Source organism: Ascaphus truei, chromosome 2 (genome assembly GCF_040206685.1).
Source record: "Ascaphus truei isolate aAscTru1 chromosome 2, aAscTru1.hap1, whole genome shotgun sequence".
In the NCBI taxonomy this organism is placed as follows: Eukaryota; Metazoa; Chordata; class Amphibia; order Anura; family Ascaphidae; genus Ascaphus; species Ascaphus truei.
In genome coordinates, this window is record NC_134484.1 from 317,606,930 (window position 1) to 317,622,680 (window position 15,751).

Sequence of the window (15,751 nt, forward strand, 5' to 3'; positions counted from 1 at the left end):
CACCCCCTACTAACAATAATAATCCTAAAACATGAATCCCCTGAAAACTAAAATAGTATAACAAATAAAGGTAGAGCACTTATCTTACTTTTATAGGCTATATAACTGAAAAATAAATATTTCCCTAAATAGATCAATTTCTATTTTAGTTTTCAGGGGACTACATTGCCAAGATTATTATTAAAAGTTATGTATAAAACAAATAGGTCAGACAGCACCCCTAGTTTACTTAGATTATTAGTTTCCCGGGAATTAAAAAAAAAAAAAAAAAGAAGAAGGACCCCGCAGTTTTTCAAAACAATTTAGAAAATGGTGGGTGTCCCCAGCACTCACAAAAAAGAGCTAGATAATGAACGTAACAAATTGTATTATTAAATAGCAGTTAGCAGTATAGACAGTGGGCAATAATTAGGGTCCCACGACCCTTTGTACAATAAATGCCAGACTCCAAAGTTACCCGAGAAATATTTATACTCAAGTTATACTCATCCACAGGATAGATAGAAGTAGGAGATGTCCGAATTTGGGCTTATCCATATTCGGGCATATCCATATTCGAGTTACAATAAATGCAAACATCCATTTCAATGTTCAGAGCATGAATTTATTCCTGGCAAAACCTCAATGACAAAAAAAGATTGAGCAAATACCTTTTTGCAAAGTTCTGTGATGTTAATGTACATTTTTAGAATTATTCAGTATAATTTTTGAAAAACATATCTATTAAGTCATCTGATATCCCCCCAAACTGTGTACCGGATTAAAAAAAAAAAAAAAAAAAACCTGTATATGAAAGCTCTTTAGACACAATTTTTTTTAAATGGTTTATGCTCCATTAGTCTTCTTTGAAGTACATTCCTTTTATCTTCTTAAAAGAAGTTATCTTTAATAAAGTAGGGCTCCCAGCTCACACGTCAATCACGGAGATCAGAACAAATAGGATGAAACAGCTGACGACAGACGCTCGGCTATGAAAGAAGCAGATCAGTTGGACGTCTAGTGATGACCTCACATTCCTAAATAGAATTAGTTGACAAAGGAACCTACAACAGAGCTGGAAAGGATGGTGCAATCAATGGAATTAAAAAGTGGCAAAAATTCTTAGCAAACATTGTTTTAATCTCGCAGCTACTGGTTCCCTTATGCATTTGTCAGTAAACTAGATGCCTTGGGAGTAAGCCTAGCAACTAGGCAACCGTCTTCGATATACCCATAGGATAGGACTACAACAACACAAAAGTGTACCAGGCAGCAACATAGAAGAGATTAAAAGGAAACAAATAAACTTTTCTGTCCCAGGGCTACTGATAAGTGTTTTATTGTGCCCATTTTTCCATATTATAAAGTCACTTTCATAAGTTGTCATCGTCATTTTTATCAACATATTTGCGATCATAAGCATCTTACACAAATCAGTTGGCCTAATAGACTTCCATAGTATATACCACTGCAATATCAGGATAATCCTCTCACTGACCAATTGTACCTGTAAACCTCAAATAGGATCATCCGTTTATGTACATTCCTTGCCACTGGAACTACTGTACATATTGTATTACCTCATAAAAAGGCAACATTTGTTGAATCATTAGCTTGAGAGTTCTGTGACCTGATAAAGGGAACAAAACATGGGCACAATAAAACATTTAGGGCCAAAGTCGCTAAACTGTGTTATCCCATAAAACAACTCCTGCATTTTTTCTTTTTTTAAATCTGATGCTTTGTTCAGGAGATATAAGCATTTGAAATATTAAGTGTCCAAGGAGGTTCAAATATAGCTCTTTCTAGAGCAGTCTATAAGTTAATTCTGGTCACCTCAGGTGCTCTAAACAAAGAAAAACATTATTTTTAACACGGGGAAAAAAACATGTTCATGGGCAAGGTATTAACATTATGTTAAACTCATATAGGTTTCTGGGTTAAGGGAGGAAGAAAAGATTGCTGCTTTAATATGCATTTTTTAAGATGAGATGGGTGGGGGGAGATGGTAAGGTGGTACAATTAGTGTTAGGACTCTTTACCCCTTACTAGCCACGGCAAGTATGGTGGAATGAACTACAGTATGCGTTACTTCATTATCACTGTGGTTTATAGAAAGTTAAGAAATCTATATTATCCTCTCTATCCAAAGTGTCAGGTACAGTGGTGTGAAAAAGAAAGTACACCCTCTTTGAATTCTATGGTTTTACATATCAGGACATAACAATCATCTATTCCTTAGCAGGTCTTAAAATAATGTAAATACAAGCTCAGATGAACAACAACACGACACATTACACTGCATCATGATTTATTTAACAAAAATAAAGCCAAAATGGAGAAGCCATGTGTGAAAAACTAAGTATACCTTATGATTCAATAGCTTCTAGAACCACCTTTAGCAGCAATAACTTGAAGTAACCGTTTTCTGTATGACTTTATCAGTCTCTCACATCGTTGTGGAGGAATTTTGGCCCACTCTTCTTTACAACGTTGCTTCAGTTCATTGATGTTTGGGGGCATTTGTTTATGCACAGATCTCTTAAGGTCCAGCCACAGCATTTCAATAGGGTTGAGGTCTGGACTTTGACTGGGACATTGAAGCACCTTGTTTCTTTCTTTTTCAGCCATTCTGTTGTAGATTTGCTGGTGTGCTTGGAATCATTGTCCTGTTGCATGACCCAATTTCGGCCAAGCTTTAGCTGTCGGACAGATGGCCTCACATTTGACTATACTTTGGTATACAGTGGAGTTCATGGTCGACTCAATGACTGCAAGGTTCCCAGGTCCTGTGGCTGCAAAACAAGCCCAAATCATCACCCCTCCACCACCGTGCTTGACAGTTGGTATGAGGTGTTTGTGCTGATATGCTGTGTTTGGTCTAGTCTGTCTAAAGGACATTGTTCCAGAAGTCTTGTGGTTTGCTCAGGTGCAACTTTGCAAACCTAAGCCGTGCTGCCATGTTCTTTTTAGAGAGAAGAGGCTTTCTCCTGGCAACCCTACCAAACAAACCATACTTGTTCAGTCTTTTTCTAATTGTACTGTCATGAACTTTAACATTTAACATACTAACTGCGGCCTGTAGAGTCTGAGATGTAACTCTTGGTTTTTTTGCAATTTCTCTGAGCATTGCACGGTCTGACCTTGTGGTGAATTTGCTGGGACGTCCACTCCTGGGAAGATTGGCAACTGTCTTGAATGTTTTCCACTTTTGAATAATCTTTCTCACTGTAGAATGATGGACTTTAAATTGTTTGGAAATGGCCTTATAACCCTTCCCAGATTGATGGGCAGCAACAATTGCTTCTCTAAGATCATTGCTGATGTCTTTCCTCCTTGGCATTGTGTTAACACACACCTGAATGCTCCAGACCAGCAAACTGCTAAAACTTCGGCTTTTATAGAGGTGGTCACACTTGCTGTTGATCAATTAATCAAGGGCATTTGATTAGCAGCACCTGTCTGCTATTTAGCATCTTAATTCCTATGGAAGCAGTAAGGGTATACTTAGTTTTTCAAACATAGCTTCTCCATTTTGGCTTTATTTTTGTTAAATAAATCATGACACGGTGTAATAGGTCATGTGTTGTTGTTCATCTGAGGTTTACCTAATTTTATGACCTGCTAAGGAACAGATGATTGTTATTATATCCTGATATGTAAAACCATAGACTTCAAAGAGGGTGTACTTTTTTTTCCACACAACTGTATTTACAACACAAGACATTCCTTGCATCTCTGATAAGGAAGCAAGCCAAGTCACACAACTAGGGGAAAAAATTTTGATGGTCGCTGGCTCACCCATCCCACTTTAATTAGCAGGTCCTGATATATACTTGTGAATGCCCCGTCTATGGAGAGACTTCTTCCTCCAGAAGGTAAAGAGAACATTTGCATGTAGTATAGGACCTGCAGTAAAAGGAATTAACCTCAACGTGACTACAGGCTTATAATGCTTTGGCCAAAGAATGAACTAACGCTTATTTATGAAAACAACAGATAGTACGGATTTAACTTAATGATTTGTCACATTAGGCCACGTTTATAGTGGTGTCGCGCACTGCCAAAACAAATGAATGTTTTCCGTGTGCACATAGTGCACGCGACCAACATGTTCAAGTGTGCAATTTTTGAACAGACTTTGGAAATTGTTCTTGCCAAGAGACGGCCGCGTCACGTGTGCGGTTCAGCCAATGAGGGTGAACCGCTCACGTGATGTCATGGCCGCACCTCCGCCATGCCTTCCATCACCTCCAGCGCAGATTTCGCGTGCGAGCGCGCACGCACTGCCGCCGCAACTACGAACGAGGCCTTACAGGTAGTGTTGGGGTTTCTGCTGGGTTATTGCAATATATTTTCAATTTGCCCAATACCTACCTGCAAATTAATCTCAGAAAACATAAATAGCTTTTTTTTTTTACTGACTTAGGCAAACTTTATTCAAAAAAATATAAGCAAAGAACTTAGCTCTTTTTTTCCCTAAAGACAAAGCATTTTTATTGACTTTATTAAATAGGCTACATAGAGGAAATAGGAATGAGGCATGTTTGACAAAGGGGCATATTCAATTAGCGGTTTCATTCAATTGCCCCTCTATTCAATATGCTGTTAAGAGACCTTCGCTGTGCTGGAGAAGATGTTACTCCCATTTGTTTGAACGGAACGATTTCCTCTTGCATACTGCTTCATTTCTTATTGAATGTGAGCCTATATGCTTAGTATACAACTTTTTAAAGGAGAATAAAAATAAATAATACAGTACATTTGAATTTGGGCTTCATTTTCTGCTTGTGAAAACATTTTAGGAGGCATTGCAGCACTAAATGGGAACGTAAATAGTTCTTCATCTGCCATGATTTTATCATACAAAAGTGTAATGAGTTCTGTGTGCTAGTGTACTGTATGTATATTTTTAACAAACCTCATACTGTGCAATTCCCATTTTCTATTATGTTGTTCTTCCCGTGCAGTTAGAAGGATGAACATATCACTGTTGCTACGAAACACTGTTTACCAAGACAAAAAGAAGGACTGGGACGTTTGAATCACTTTCTTCACTTAAAGTAAGGTGGCAACCAATGGTTTTCAAGTATAAGAAGAATTGTCTAGGAAACGTCTGAACCAAATCCTGGCACAAATTTGTCACTAGCACAAAAGAAGCATAAAGGTCATGTTTTCATCTTTTGTACTATGGCGAAAGACAGTGGATTGTAATCTCGGAGGGGATGTGTTCCCTTCTCCCCATGTTTACTTAGATCTGCTGCCCTTATCCCTTGCATTATACTGGTCTGTATTTTAATGTATCTGTATGATATTAATGCACAGTGCTGCATACATGGCTAGAGCTTTACAAATATCACAAAATTACCATTAAACCCTGGACTGTCAAATGCTGTGGCAATGGATAGTAGCAATAAGTAAATAGGGTTTTTGAATCCCAAGGCACTTTACAATTATACTTCAGAGAACACAGCCACCAATTTTACCCTCCAACGGGAGAGGAAAAATGGCTAGAAATATTAAATAATTGTAATTGCCCATTGGTAAAATATGGCACCTAAAAAGTTTATCCCAAGGTGATGGTGAGCGTTAAACTAAAAACATTGTGCTTCTAAAGTTACAGATGATCAGAATTGTGTTTTAAAGCAGTTCTTTGACAAATTTGAAATGTTCTGACAGAGGAAATGCTATTTTGCATCATTTGGGTAAATATATTGTCCTTGAGTATACTTGAAAAAATTTATATTCCCAATGTACAGTATCTTACATGGCATAGTATTTTAATATTTTATTTTTAAACATTGAAACGGTTCTCCTCCTCACCAACTCTTTAAAATCAATTGTTTTCTAAAAAAAAGTGACGCAGATTGGATTAGGAATTAAATGAACACAAGGTGTAGAAAGACAGGCCGATTTATTAGCTTCATTTAACAAAGTGAATGGCATTGGAGTTTAATACAAACATAACATACAAAACAATGTTAAGAACAATTTGCCAATTCTCGGCTACAAAATTACATTCTTGTTAAACGAAACTGGTAAAGCAAGAAGACAATGGAAATGCTGGTCCTTCGTTAGTGAGAATAACAATCATGTGAAAAGTTGATGGTTATTAATGATATCGCTTTGTTCTTCTAATGACAGTGCTAATTAAACAAGGTCACACGCTAGAAGCGCAAAGGGGATTCCATCCCTATAAAAACATACAAAAATTATCAATCCAGTACTCCAGACATTTTAAATGGAACTTAAAAAAAGAAGGTCTATATACACTACAAAATGTGTCCAATTAAAAATGTGGGGCTCAAGTTTTTGAATTTTCTTACGAGTCTGACGCACATTGTGCTATTATTTTATTAAGTTTTTTTTTTTTATCGATTAAGCCATGTTTCCCCAACTTGTTAAACCTTGCAACAGAAACAATACAATAAGAAATATAGTACAGTTTTAATACATATGGGATATATTGCTGCCCAAAAAAACGATCGAGAACTTGGTTTCCTTCATGGCTTGCAGCGTTTAAAGAAAGTATTGATACTTGTTGAAAGTCCATGATTTGTAAGGTACAGGGGAGTGCCGTGTATAATCTTTATTCCAAAAGTGCAGGCACCAAGCAATGCTTTATGTATGGGCAAACAAGGTGACAGATGTAGACTCAACGCACCTTCCCCAGAGCTGTAAGAAAATAAAAAGCATTTTTCCTTGGTTCTATGGGAAAGGGACAGTCGCAGCAGCTCTGTGTTTGCAAAACATCCTTTTCCCCCACATTCATGGATTGCTGCTGTCATTTCCCCTTCAGCAAACGTCGGCTGTGTGGAAACAAGGTCTGGCTACATCTGTATGTATAGTATTTGACATGCGCATAAAGTTTGGTATACCTGATGAGTCCGGATTATAAATCACTACCAGTGGGTGACGTGAACTGCAGTTTTTACATACACAGGCACGCAATTAACTTTTATAAGCACACGTTTGTGTCAACAGTTTCAGGTATTATCAGATGCACATACATATAGTCGCTCAGGACTGGGAACGGGCTAAAAGCATTACTTGGTCTCAGTTTGCACATCTGAAAGAGAGAAAGTATGCACACTGTAAATATGAACTTCAGCAAATTTTATGATTATGGTTAATGCACTGCCTGGGTTGTTCATGATATTTAAAAAAAAAAAAAAAAAGCTACAAAATATAACTTTCAAATTCACAAATAACTTAAAAAGCATACTTTAGCACTACTTTACAATACAGATTCCATTTGGCAATAATCGGTTTTCTATATATTGCTGTATATTTCAAAATATTAAAAAGAAAAAAAAACTTTTAATTGTCATTCACTGTAAACACAAAATTCCAACAAATAAAAGCTAAAAAAAAAAAAAGAATTATCAACGAATTGGGTAAAAAAAAGATGTGGATTTTTACATTTTTGCTCATTTATCTTTATTTTAAGACGAATAACCCCATATCTGTAAACATATGGATTCTATGGATGTCATCACTGCAAGAATTGTCTATGAAACAATTATAACAAACCTTCCAGCGAGATCTTTGGAACTATTTCATCCAGATACAGAACTAAAAATGCAAATGGGCCCGGCTTAAACAATTGTAAATTCCACGTTAGCACATCTGTTCAAACACAAAGTAACTTTATGTACTGCCTACACTGCCATTTTTTTTATTTAAAAAAAATCAATATTTAACAAAAGTCCCGCAGTCAACTGAACACTGTTTTTGGGACAAATTCCTTTCATAATCTGATTTAACAGTCTCTTTTCACAAACAAAATTCACAATCAATTTTGTGGCATAAACAATTGATTAGAGATGAAGCACTTTAGATGGCTGCTATAACAGGTTTCATATTGGTCAACAATTAAGATTGTGAAACAGAATGAAGTTGTAGCTCTAATGGCTTGACTGGGATGAACTCAATGCAGATAGAGATGTCAACCAGTATCAATTATGAAACAGCCAGTGTCAAAGCAGAGACAAGATCCACGTTGCTGCTCATTTGAGCAAAGTAGAAGAGAACCTCGAGAATCTATGTGTAGAAGTATGTTTCACAAGACCGTGTTCATATTATTGCATGTGGTACAGTAGCTGTATGGTGATTCTATCTAGCAAATTATAACAATATATGTCATAGAACAGGTAATAGGTAAAGAGAAGTAATGTGACATATTAGTGAAATGTAGCATAATGTTACAGTTGAAGTGCAATGTAAAATATAAAAGGGGAATGAAATGAATATTATAGTGCAAAACTATTTTTTTTTTTTATTTAACATTAGAACACACTAACACAAATTATTTACTAGGACTCCGCTGCAAAATTCAAACTAATGAGTTCATTATTTTCAAAAAGACAAAAGCCTTACAAAAGTAGGTGTGTGTGTGCACATAAGAAAATAATGGTTAATTGATATTTTTGTTATTTGGAAATTAAAAGGACTAAAAGAAAACTAAACAACTTAATTTGACTCTCACGCCCAGTGAGAAACATCCCATTAGGGCAGCAAATCTTCTTGCCTGCTTTCATTATTAGCGCCGTTTAGTGGTTTTTTTTCTCCTCTTTGCCTTCTTGTTTCTCAGCTCTTCAAAACCTGCGTACCGATCTTCCATTTCGTTTTCAAACACGTCCTCCTTACTTAAACCTGGAATCCAAAAAAAGGAAGGCAAAATATTGCAGAGCATGCCTTGAAACTTCAGCGGTTGTTCATTTGATGGGAAAGATGCCTAAAAGGACTAGTGGATGCATGATATTTTTAGAAGTGTGACACACTGTTTTTCTTGCACCAATAGAACGTTTCCAAAATTAAACGGTTACGTTTTTAGGTTTTAAATGCTGTGGAGGCATTAGCACATTATGGGTAAGGCCCAATGACAAAGTTTCACTTAATACAACACTGGATTAACTAAAACAGGAACAGGGGATATTTTATTTTGGCCAACTACAGATTGACTTGGCTAACTGTATGCAGACACAATTCCTGTAATCCAGATAATTAGAATATTGTTCATGGAAGTTATTTGTACATAGCATAAAACACTTTCACTCCGAGAACTGGTTCAGAAAGCTTCATTATTTTCCTCCCTTAAGTTATGCCTATTTATTTTGGTATTTGCCTTGGGGAGGACCTACTGTACAATACATCTACTGGAACTGCGCTATGTACACTAATGGCGCTATATAAAGACATACATACATACGTGACCTAAATAACCAAATTGTATTTCTCCGCATTAACCATAGCTATGCTTAGTGAATCTGGAAGGTGTATGATTTTAACCCTACATAGCTCGTCGTGTGCATCCTATTTTACTAGGAGATAAAAACAACAATGACAGCGATATTGTACAGGAGTAAAACATTAACACCACGGAAAGCAAAAAATAAAGTTCACACTTCCATGTTGTAAACAGTCTGAATTATACTGCACTGGCACTGCCTATCAAATGCTTCAGTTTATTCTTACAGCGACTTACATCTGATGAACACATCAGTGGTTGTATATATTGCGGTTTGGCTACTTATAAACTAAATGATGATATACCCTTCCATCTGCAGTTTCAGTTTAAGCCAACATAGGATTCAAAAGGATTAAACTATAGAAAATACCTTCTGTTTTTGCCTTGTGTCTTTCTGATTTCTTCAGCAACTCCTGGGCTTCACAAATACTGGTCGTTAAATCTTTTACTGGGGTATCCATTAAACCTTCAGCTGTAACAGAAGTTTAGAGCAAGTTTTCCACTTTGTCATGGATGGATAAGAGTCTGATTTTGGAGATTTTTCGCCCATGTTATTTTTGGAAGATTTTGAATTGTGCTTTGGTTATCCTCTCTTTGTATAATTTCAATTTATTTCAAACTTTTTCCAACACGCTACTTACCAAGAAAACTCAGTACTAGATCACGTGTAGGAACATAGGGAGAACACCCATCCCTGACCTACAACCGGGACCTCCCAATAATGTGGTACTTACCGCATTGCAAAATTAAGAATTACAATGTTAACAGACGCTGTCCACAGTATTATAAGCAAGACAACAATACTGTAATTATGATTAGTCCTGTGCAGTCACTGAAAAAGGGTGTAATGCCTTCTCTGTTGCCGCTTCTGCAAGTCTGTGCACATAAACTCAGAAACGGACTATGCTCACATAATGTGCCCAATGAACAAGAATGAAGCAGGCACACAGGCTTAAGCAGGATGCTTTAATGTCCCAAGGTATCCGACGTTGCGGCTGTGCAATACAGCCTTTTACAAGGTAAAGGCCTTATAAAAGGCTGTATTGCACAGCCGAAACGTCGGATACCTTGGGACATTAAAGCACCCTGCTTAAGCCTGTGTGCCTGCTTCATTCTTGTTCATTGACCACTACTGGGACCTTAGGATCACCCTGGACACAGTGCACCTGCAGCTAAGTACCCCCTACTCTACTCTAATTGAGTGCATGCATTAGCTCTACTCAATGTGCCCCCATACCACACACTGATCGTTAATCTAATTGAATGGTTCATCACCATAAGCATTTCATCAGTGGTTATCGCTAAGCTTGTGTTGCTGGATCTCCGTGACGAGATGGTTTACAAAATCTGCTTTCATGTTAACTGTTAACAGTAGAATGTAAATAAGAGGGACGCTCTATACTTTGTCGGCAATTTATGTGGCATTCTACAGATTATATCTTTTCGAAAATTGTGCCGTCAGGGGGAAATGGTATATTCTTCAAATTAAAATACCAATCCTGCATGCGTGGTTCCTGAACATAGTCGCACACGTGTATAACTCTATATAAAATCAGCAGCTGATAGATTTTTGTTTTTGTTCCATCATATGGGCTCATTCACGTAAACAACATTAGCCACTGGACTGATTAAAATCCATTATAAAAATGCCTGTTAACAAGCTCTTATAAGATTATAATTAAATTGCCCAGTAATTGTCAAGTACTATATTCAGAAACTTTGTGATAACATGTTAAATATTTCTTGTCACAGTTTCAACTAATTGAAGCATACACAAATCCTCTTACCTTCAGTCCAGGTCTTTTTCTCATATATGTTTTCCATCAAGTCAGCAACCACCTTAATTTTGTTTTCAATCTTTTTCTGCAACAGGTAGAACTGTTCTTTGGATGCCAACTGATCTCCAGTAGTTTGCTCCATGGTTTGCATAAGACACTTTCCATCACAAAGAACCAAATCCACATTCAGTTTGTAAAATTGAAGATAGTTGTGGTATGATCTAAATTGATGTCGATGTTTCTCAAGGGTAAGGTGACTCTCATAGGTCTCACTGCATTCCTGATCTTCATTGGTTTCAATGCCATCGCATTCCGCCACACCATTCATGGTTGGCGTCACTGGTTCTGGAGTGCCTGGCCCAAATTCCTCAAGTGGGGCAGAGAATGATGTTAAATGCTGTGAAAATTTCACACCGCATATGTCACATTGTGTTCTGTCAACATCTGCCCTTTTGAAGGTATCTGGAATGCATTCTTCCAATTCCATTTGGCTCTTTTTCATTTGAAGACGCCAGGCCCTCTTCCACTTTATACAGAAGCAGACAAGAAGGAGAAGCTCATCAAACTGACGCATAGCAGAATGTTTCTGTTGTACCTGGGATGCGAGGGCTACCATTGGATCATCTCTCTCTTCCAAAAAGTCCTCTTGGTCGTAGTTCATATAAGGGACTTTAACATTTTGAACAGGGTGTTGGACTCTAACAAACTTTTCATCATAGAATATTCCACGCACTGATACTTTGCCATAATTGATATCCCATCTCCAAGAACATTGAACCAAGTGTTCATCATCTCGTTGAATCAGCAGGTCCTGGAGACAGTCAACTACTTCCTCTATATTGATATCCTCAGTAATCTTATCCACTACATTAACTAGTCTTTCGGGCACTCTTGATGGGAAATGTTCTTTAAAATTCTTCAGCCTTTCTTGGATCAATGGAAAATGCCTGCATAGTATAGATTTAGCTTTTCCATCGAGAACCCCTTCAACATTCACCATCATCACTAAGCAAAGTACCACAGTTCTCTCAGCTTCCCCTGAAGCAATGCAGTCTATGTCATTGAATGCATCAAGAAGAACATTGAATTCTTTATTCTCTTCACCACAGAGAACTTTGGTAAGGTACATGAGGTGGTATCTGAAGGATCCTGCAGCTCTGTTCACATCCTTTGGTTTGTAATCCAACAAAATGGAGTATGTGTCTTTCACCAGAGATTTTGTTCTTTTCCTTCCAAACATGAACTCCCAATGATGGAGTATGGAAATGTAACTTTTTGGGAGGCAAACCCTAGTGCCCTGACAAAGGCGCATCACAACAGCACAGCAGAGAACAAACTGGAACTCCAGGAGCATAACTGCATTTCCAATATTCGGAATTAATGGTACGACACATTTCTTGACTAGAACATTCAGAAATCTAAAAAAAAATCTCTTACAATTGTCTGGGTTTCTGTGAACATACAAATGGTCTACTGCACTTTGAAGAAGTCGAAAGAAACTGATGTGTGTGTCTTTCCCAGAGCCACTAGACACATCAGGTAGCAGCATGCCAAATCTGCCTTCTATTCCTTTTATTCTCTTTCCATCTGCTCGCCCTTCATTCACCTTCCTTTTGTTCACAAACTCCCTTTGAAACAGACGTTCCTCCTTGCCGAGAAAGCCATCTAGTCCTTCTGGATAACGTGAAGACAAGGTGAAAATATGCATTGCCTTTAGCCAAAGATCGGTTGATTCCCTTCTCATCCTTGTGGTTTCTTCTACAAACAGCGACTCCGCGTATTCATTCAGCATATCCTTGCAGGACTTGGAGAACTTGTTACGCATTTCTCGAAACTCTTTGCACACTGTTGTATTTTCTGAAAGGATTCTCAGATGAAAATGCTTTGGAAAAACCACATTCAAAAAGGAATTGCAGATCCGATAGGCATTACAGCTCACAATTTCTCTGAGCTCCTTGGACAGTTCTTTTGAGAATACGTTTCTTGCTTGAAATAGCAATCCACTGATTGTTACTAAAAGATTTTTAATTTTCAATATGCTAATTAGCTCCTGTCTTAATACAGGCCGATGGAAGTCTTGGCAATTTTCATCTGCACAATTTAGGCCTACAATAAACTTAGGGCAGATTTCTGGGTAAATCTTTCCAAGTACTTTTTCAGAAATAAAGCACAGTCTTTTCAGAAGATGTTTTTCCAACAATAACTTCACATCTGCAAGCTCCAAGCAATAAATTTTGTCCTTGTTTTTCTTCTCTTTAAACTCAAAGTTTTCTTCTGTAATGTCAAGGAAAATTCTTGGCCCTTCGTACTGAGGAATGGAGCACTGATTTCCATCCGTTTTCATAACCCCAAGAAAGTCAAAGCATGATTTAACCATTTCTCTCTCTGCATTGTTTTTCGTTTCTTTGAGTGCTTTGGCTAGATTGACCAAATACTCAATTCCCAATGAAGCCATATATATCAGTGACACATGTGACTCGTCACACCTTACAGATTCAAAGAGTGCTTCCACAACACCGGCATTGTGAGACAAAGATCTAAATGCTTCAAACGAGCTTTTCAGCTTCTTAAAATCTCCTGACACAATTCCTTGGAGGAGAGAGGCCTCCGCAGAACCTACTCTGTTCTCTGTTTCTTCGCAGAGTTGTACGGCCTCCATAACAACAGCGTGCAGGTCTTCATTGTCCTCATGTTTAGCTACACTGCTCCGCGCGGCGGCAAGCAGACACGATGCCTGGAATTCCTTTTTCTTGGTCAGTTTAGCAGCCTCCAACAACCTCCCTTGTTGTCTCATCAGCAATGCAGCTTCTTCATAGCGCCCTTTACTTTGAAGTAAGTCAGCGGCATCGCTCCAGCGTTTGCGCGTCTTTAGAAAGATCAGTTGGTCTTCAGTGTCAAGTTTGGACAGAATTTCATTCATTTTCTCGAGTTTATTATCCCTGAAATAGTCAGCCGCAGCTTCTAAATAAAACTGTTCTGCGGTGTATGGAAGTTGCACATCAGGATTCCTCTTTTTGTGCCTACAGAAAAATTGAAAATGCCATGAGTGACAAGAGTATTCGAAGATTACAAAGAAACGAGATGCCTTTACAAAGCGCTCAGGGGTCGAAAGCCTGCAAAGATGTGTTAATTGTCTCCATTAATTTGTTTAAGGATATTGAGTGTTTCAATGTGACACAAACGTGTAGGATAGAGCATTTGTTAAGAAAGTGTCCTGACCAGCCGTCGATCCAAGGTCTGTGGTTGCAAGAAGAAACGCTAAACACTACGAAGAAAGCGAACAAGAGATTGTGTTATGTAGTCTTTTATTGCCATTAAAAGCAACTCAATCCAATCACTAGTTGTAAAAAGTGTTGAGCAAATCCATTTTTCTTTCTATCTGAGATTTGGAAGCAGACACTGGGGGTATTTTCTCAAAATATACAGGCTAAAAAAGTAAACAGCACCAGATTTAAAAGAAATATCTTGTTGGGAGTACTTGGGGGATTTATTCTTTACATACCTCTCAATGACTTCAGCTGCTTCTTCATACATTTTCTCTTGGCAGTATAAATTCAGCGCCAACTCAAATTCCCCAACCTGTTCAAAACATTTGGCAGCAATCCTGTAGTCCTGAATCCTTTTGTAGAAGTATGCAGCTTCTTTAATCTGTATAATACAAGGGCTGGTGAGAGGCAAGCTAGCAAAAGTGTAAAAGCTCCTTTTATAAAGATTTCACATGGAAACGTGGGACACTTGAAAGCTTTCAATGGTATGAAGTTAAATATTCTCAGGCAGAAAATAGAAAAATTACACATTTCAGTTAGAAACCTGTGAATCTCCCCAATAAAGGTATCTGCTTACAAATTGATCTTTTTTTATTTTGTTGCAGGGTTTAACTTCGACTAAGGCCTCGGATAGAGTGGGGGCACGCACGTGATGGAGCACATGGCGTTGTGCACGCTGGTTGCCCAATCGATCTGTGGACTCAGATCGCTCACCGGGGAGGCGTGACATGAAGACGCTGGTTCACCCTCATTGGCTGAACTGCTCACGTGACCCGGCTGTCGTGCGACAAAATCAATTTTTTTTGTTGGCTCAAAATTCTTCATCGCTCGCGCTCGCTATGGCTGGCCCTATAGACCTGCTGCATTTTGTTTGCGCGCGCCGTCACTCGCCCTATGAATGCAGCCTACTATCTCACTAGAAGCAGCAATCCACCCAACATTAAACTATGATCTGATATTCTTCTGTCCCACTCCAATACCTTATTTTCACAGAGAATTTACTTGTTTTTACGGCAGCCTCTTCTCATTGAATATGGGTATCACAAAACTATTTTAGAGTTCCCTCCAAAAATGCCTTCTCTTGAAAGCACGTTCAATGTGATGTAATTTAAAGCAGTTTCATTTCAAATTTGAATTTTTATTTGATTTTCATTTTATTTAGAAAGGTCCAAAACCTGAAATAGTGTTCACATGGGAAAAAAACTACACTAGAAAGTAGAAAACTGCACTCCATGCAAACTACAAATGTTATCAGGAAAAGCGGTCTTAATCTTCTTACATAATGTTATTTCAAGTTTACCGATGTCATAAAGTAAATGGGGCTTAGCAACCATTACATTTAGATGTAGGGCTCATTACTAGGAATAAAAAAGGCACAGAGCAGAGAGGGGGGCGGGGGGGGGGGGGAAGTAGAGATGAAAAGAGCTACCCTATTTTACAGTATGGGTAAGAAATCTTTAAAGAAAATAAACATGCAG

The 15,751-nt window shown here is 37.9% G+C and overlaps 1 protein-coding gene across 4 annotated transcripts in view; it reads right to left on the reverse strand.

Moving 5' to 3' along the window:
- Positions 1 to 5,876: 5,876 nt before the first annotated feature.
- The window catches only part of TRANK1 (tetratricopeptide repeat and ankyrin repeat containing 1), a 69,936-nt gene continuing 60,061 nt past the window's right edge, over positions 5,877 to 15,751 (reverse strand). For 3 of the 4 annotated variants that reach the window (XM_075586511.1, XM_075586512.1, XM_075586514.1), the window contains 4 exons: positions 14,510 to 14,655; positions 11,017 to 14,027; positions 9,600 to 9,701; positions 5,877 to 8,634 (listed from right to left, as the gene is read on the reverse strand). In XM_075586511.1, the coding sequence (XP_075442626.1) occupies positions 8,522 to 8,634; positions 9,600 to 9,701; positions 11,017 to 14,027; positions 14,510 to 14,655 (3,372 nt within the window). In that variant the 3' untranslated portion in view covers positions 5,877 to 8,521. The remainder of the gene's footprint in view (positions 8,635 to 9,599; positions 9,702 to 11,016; positions 14,028 to 14,509; positions 14,656 to 15,751) is intronic. The other variant, XM_075586510.1, reaches the window with a different exon arrangement.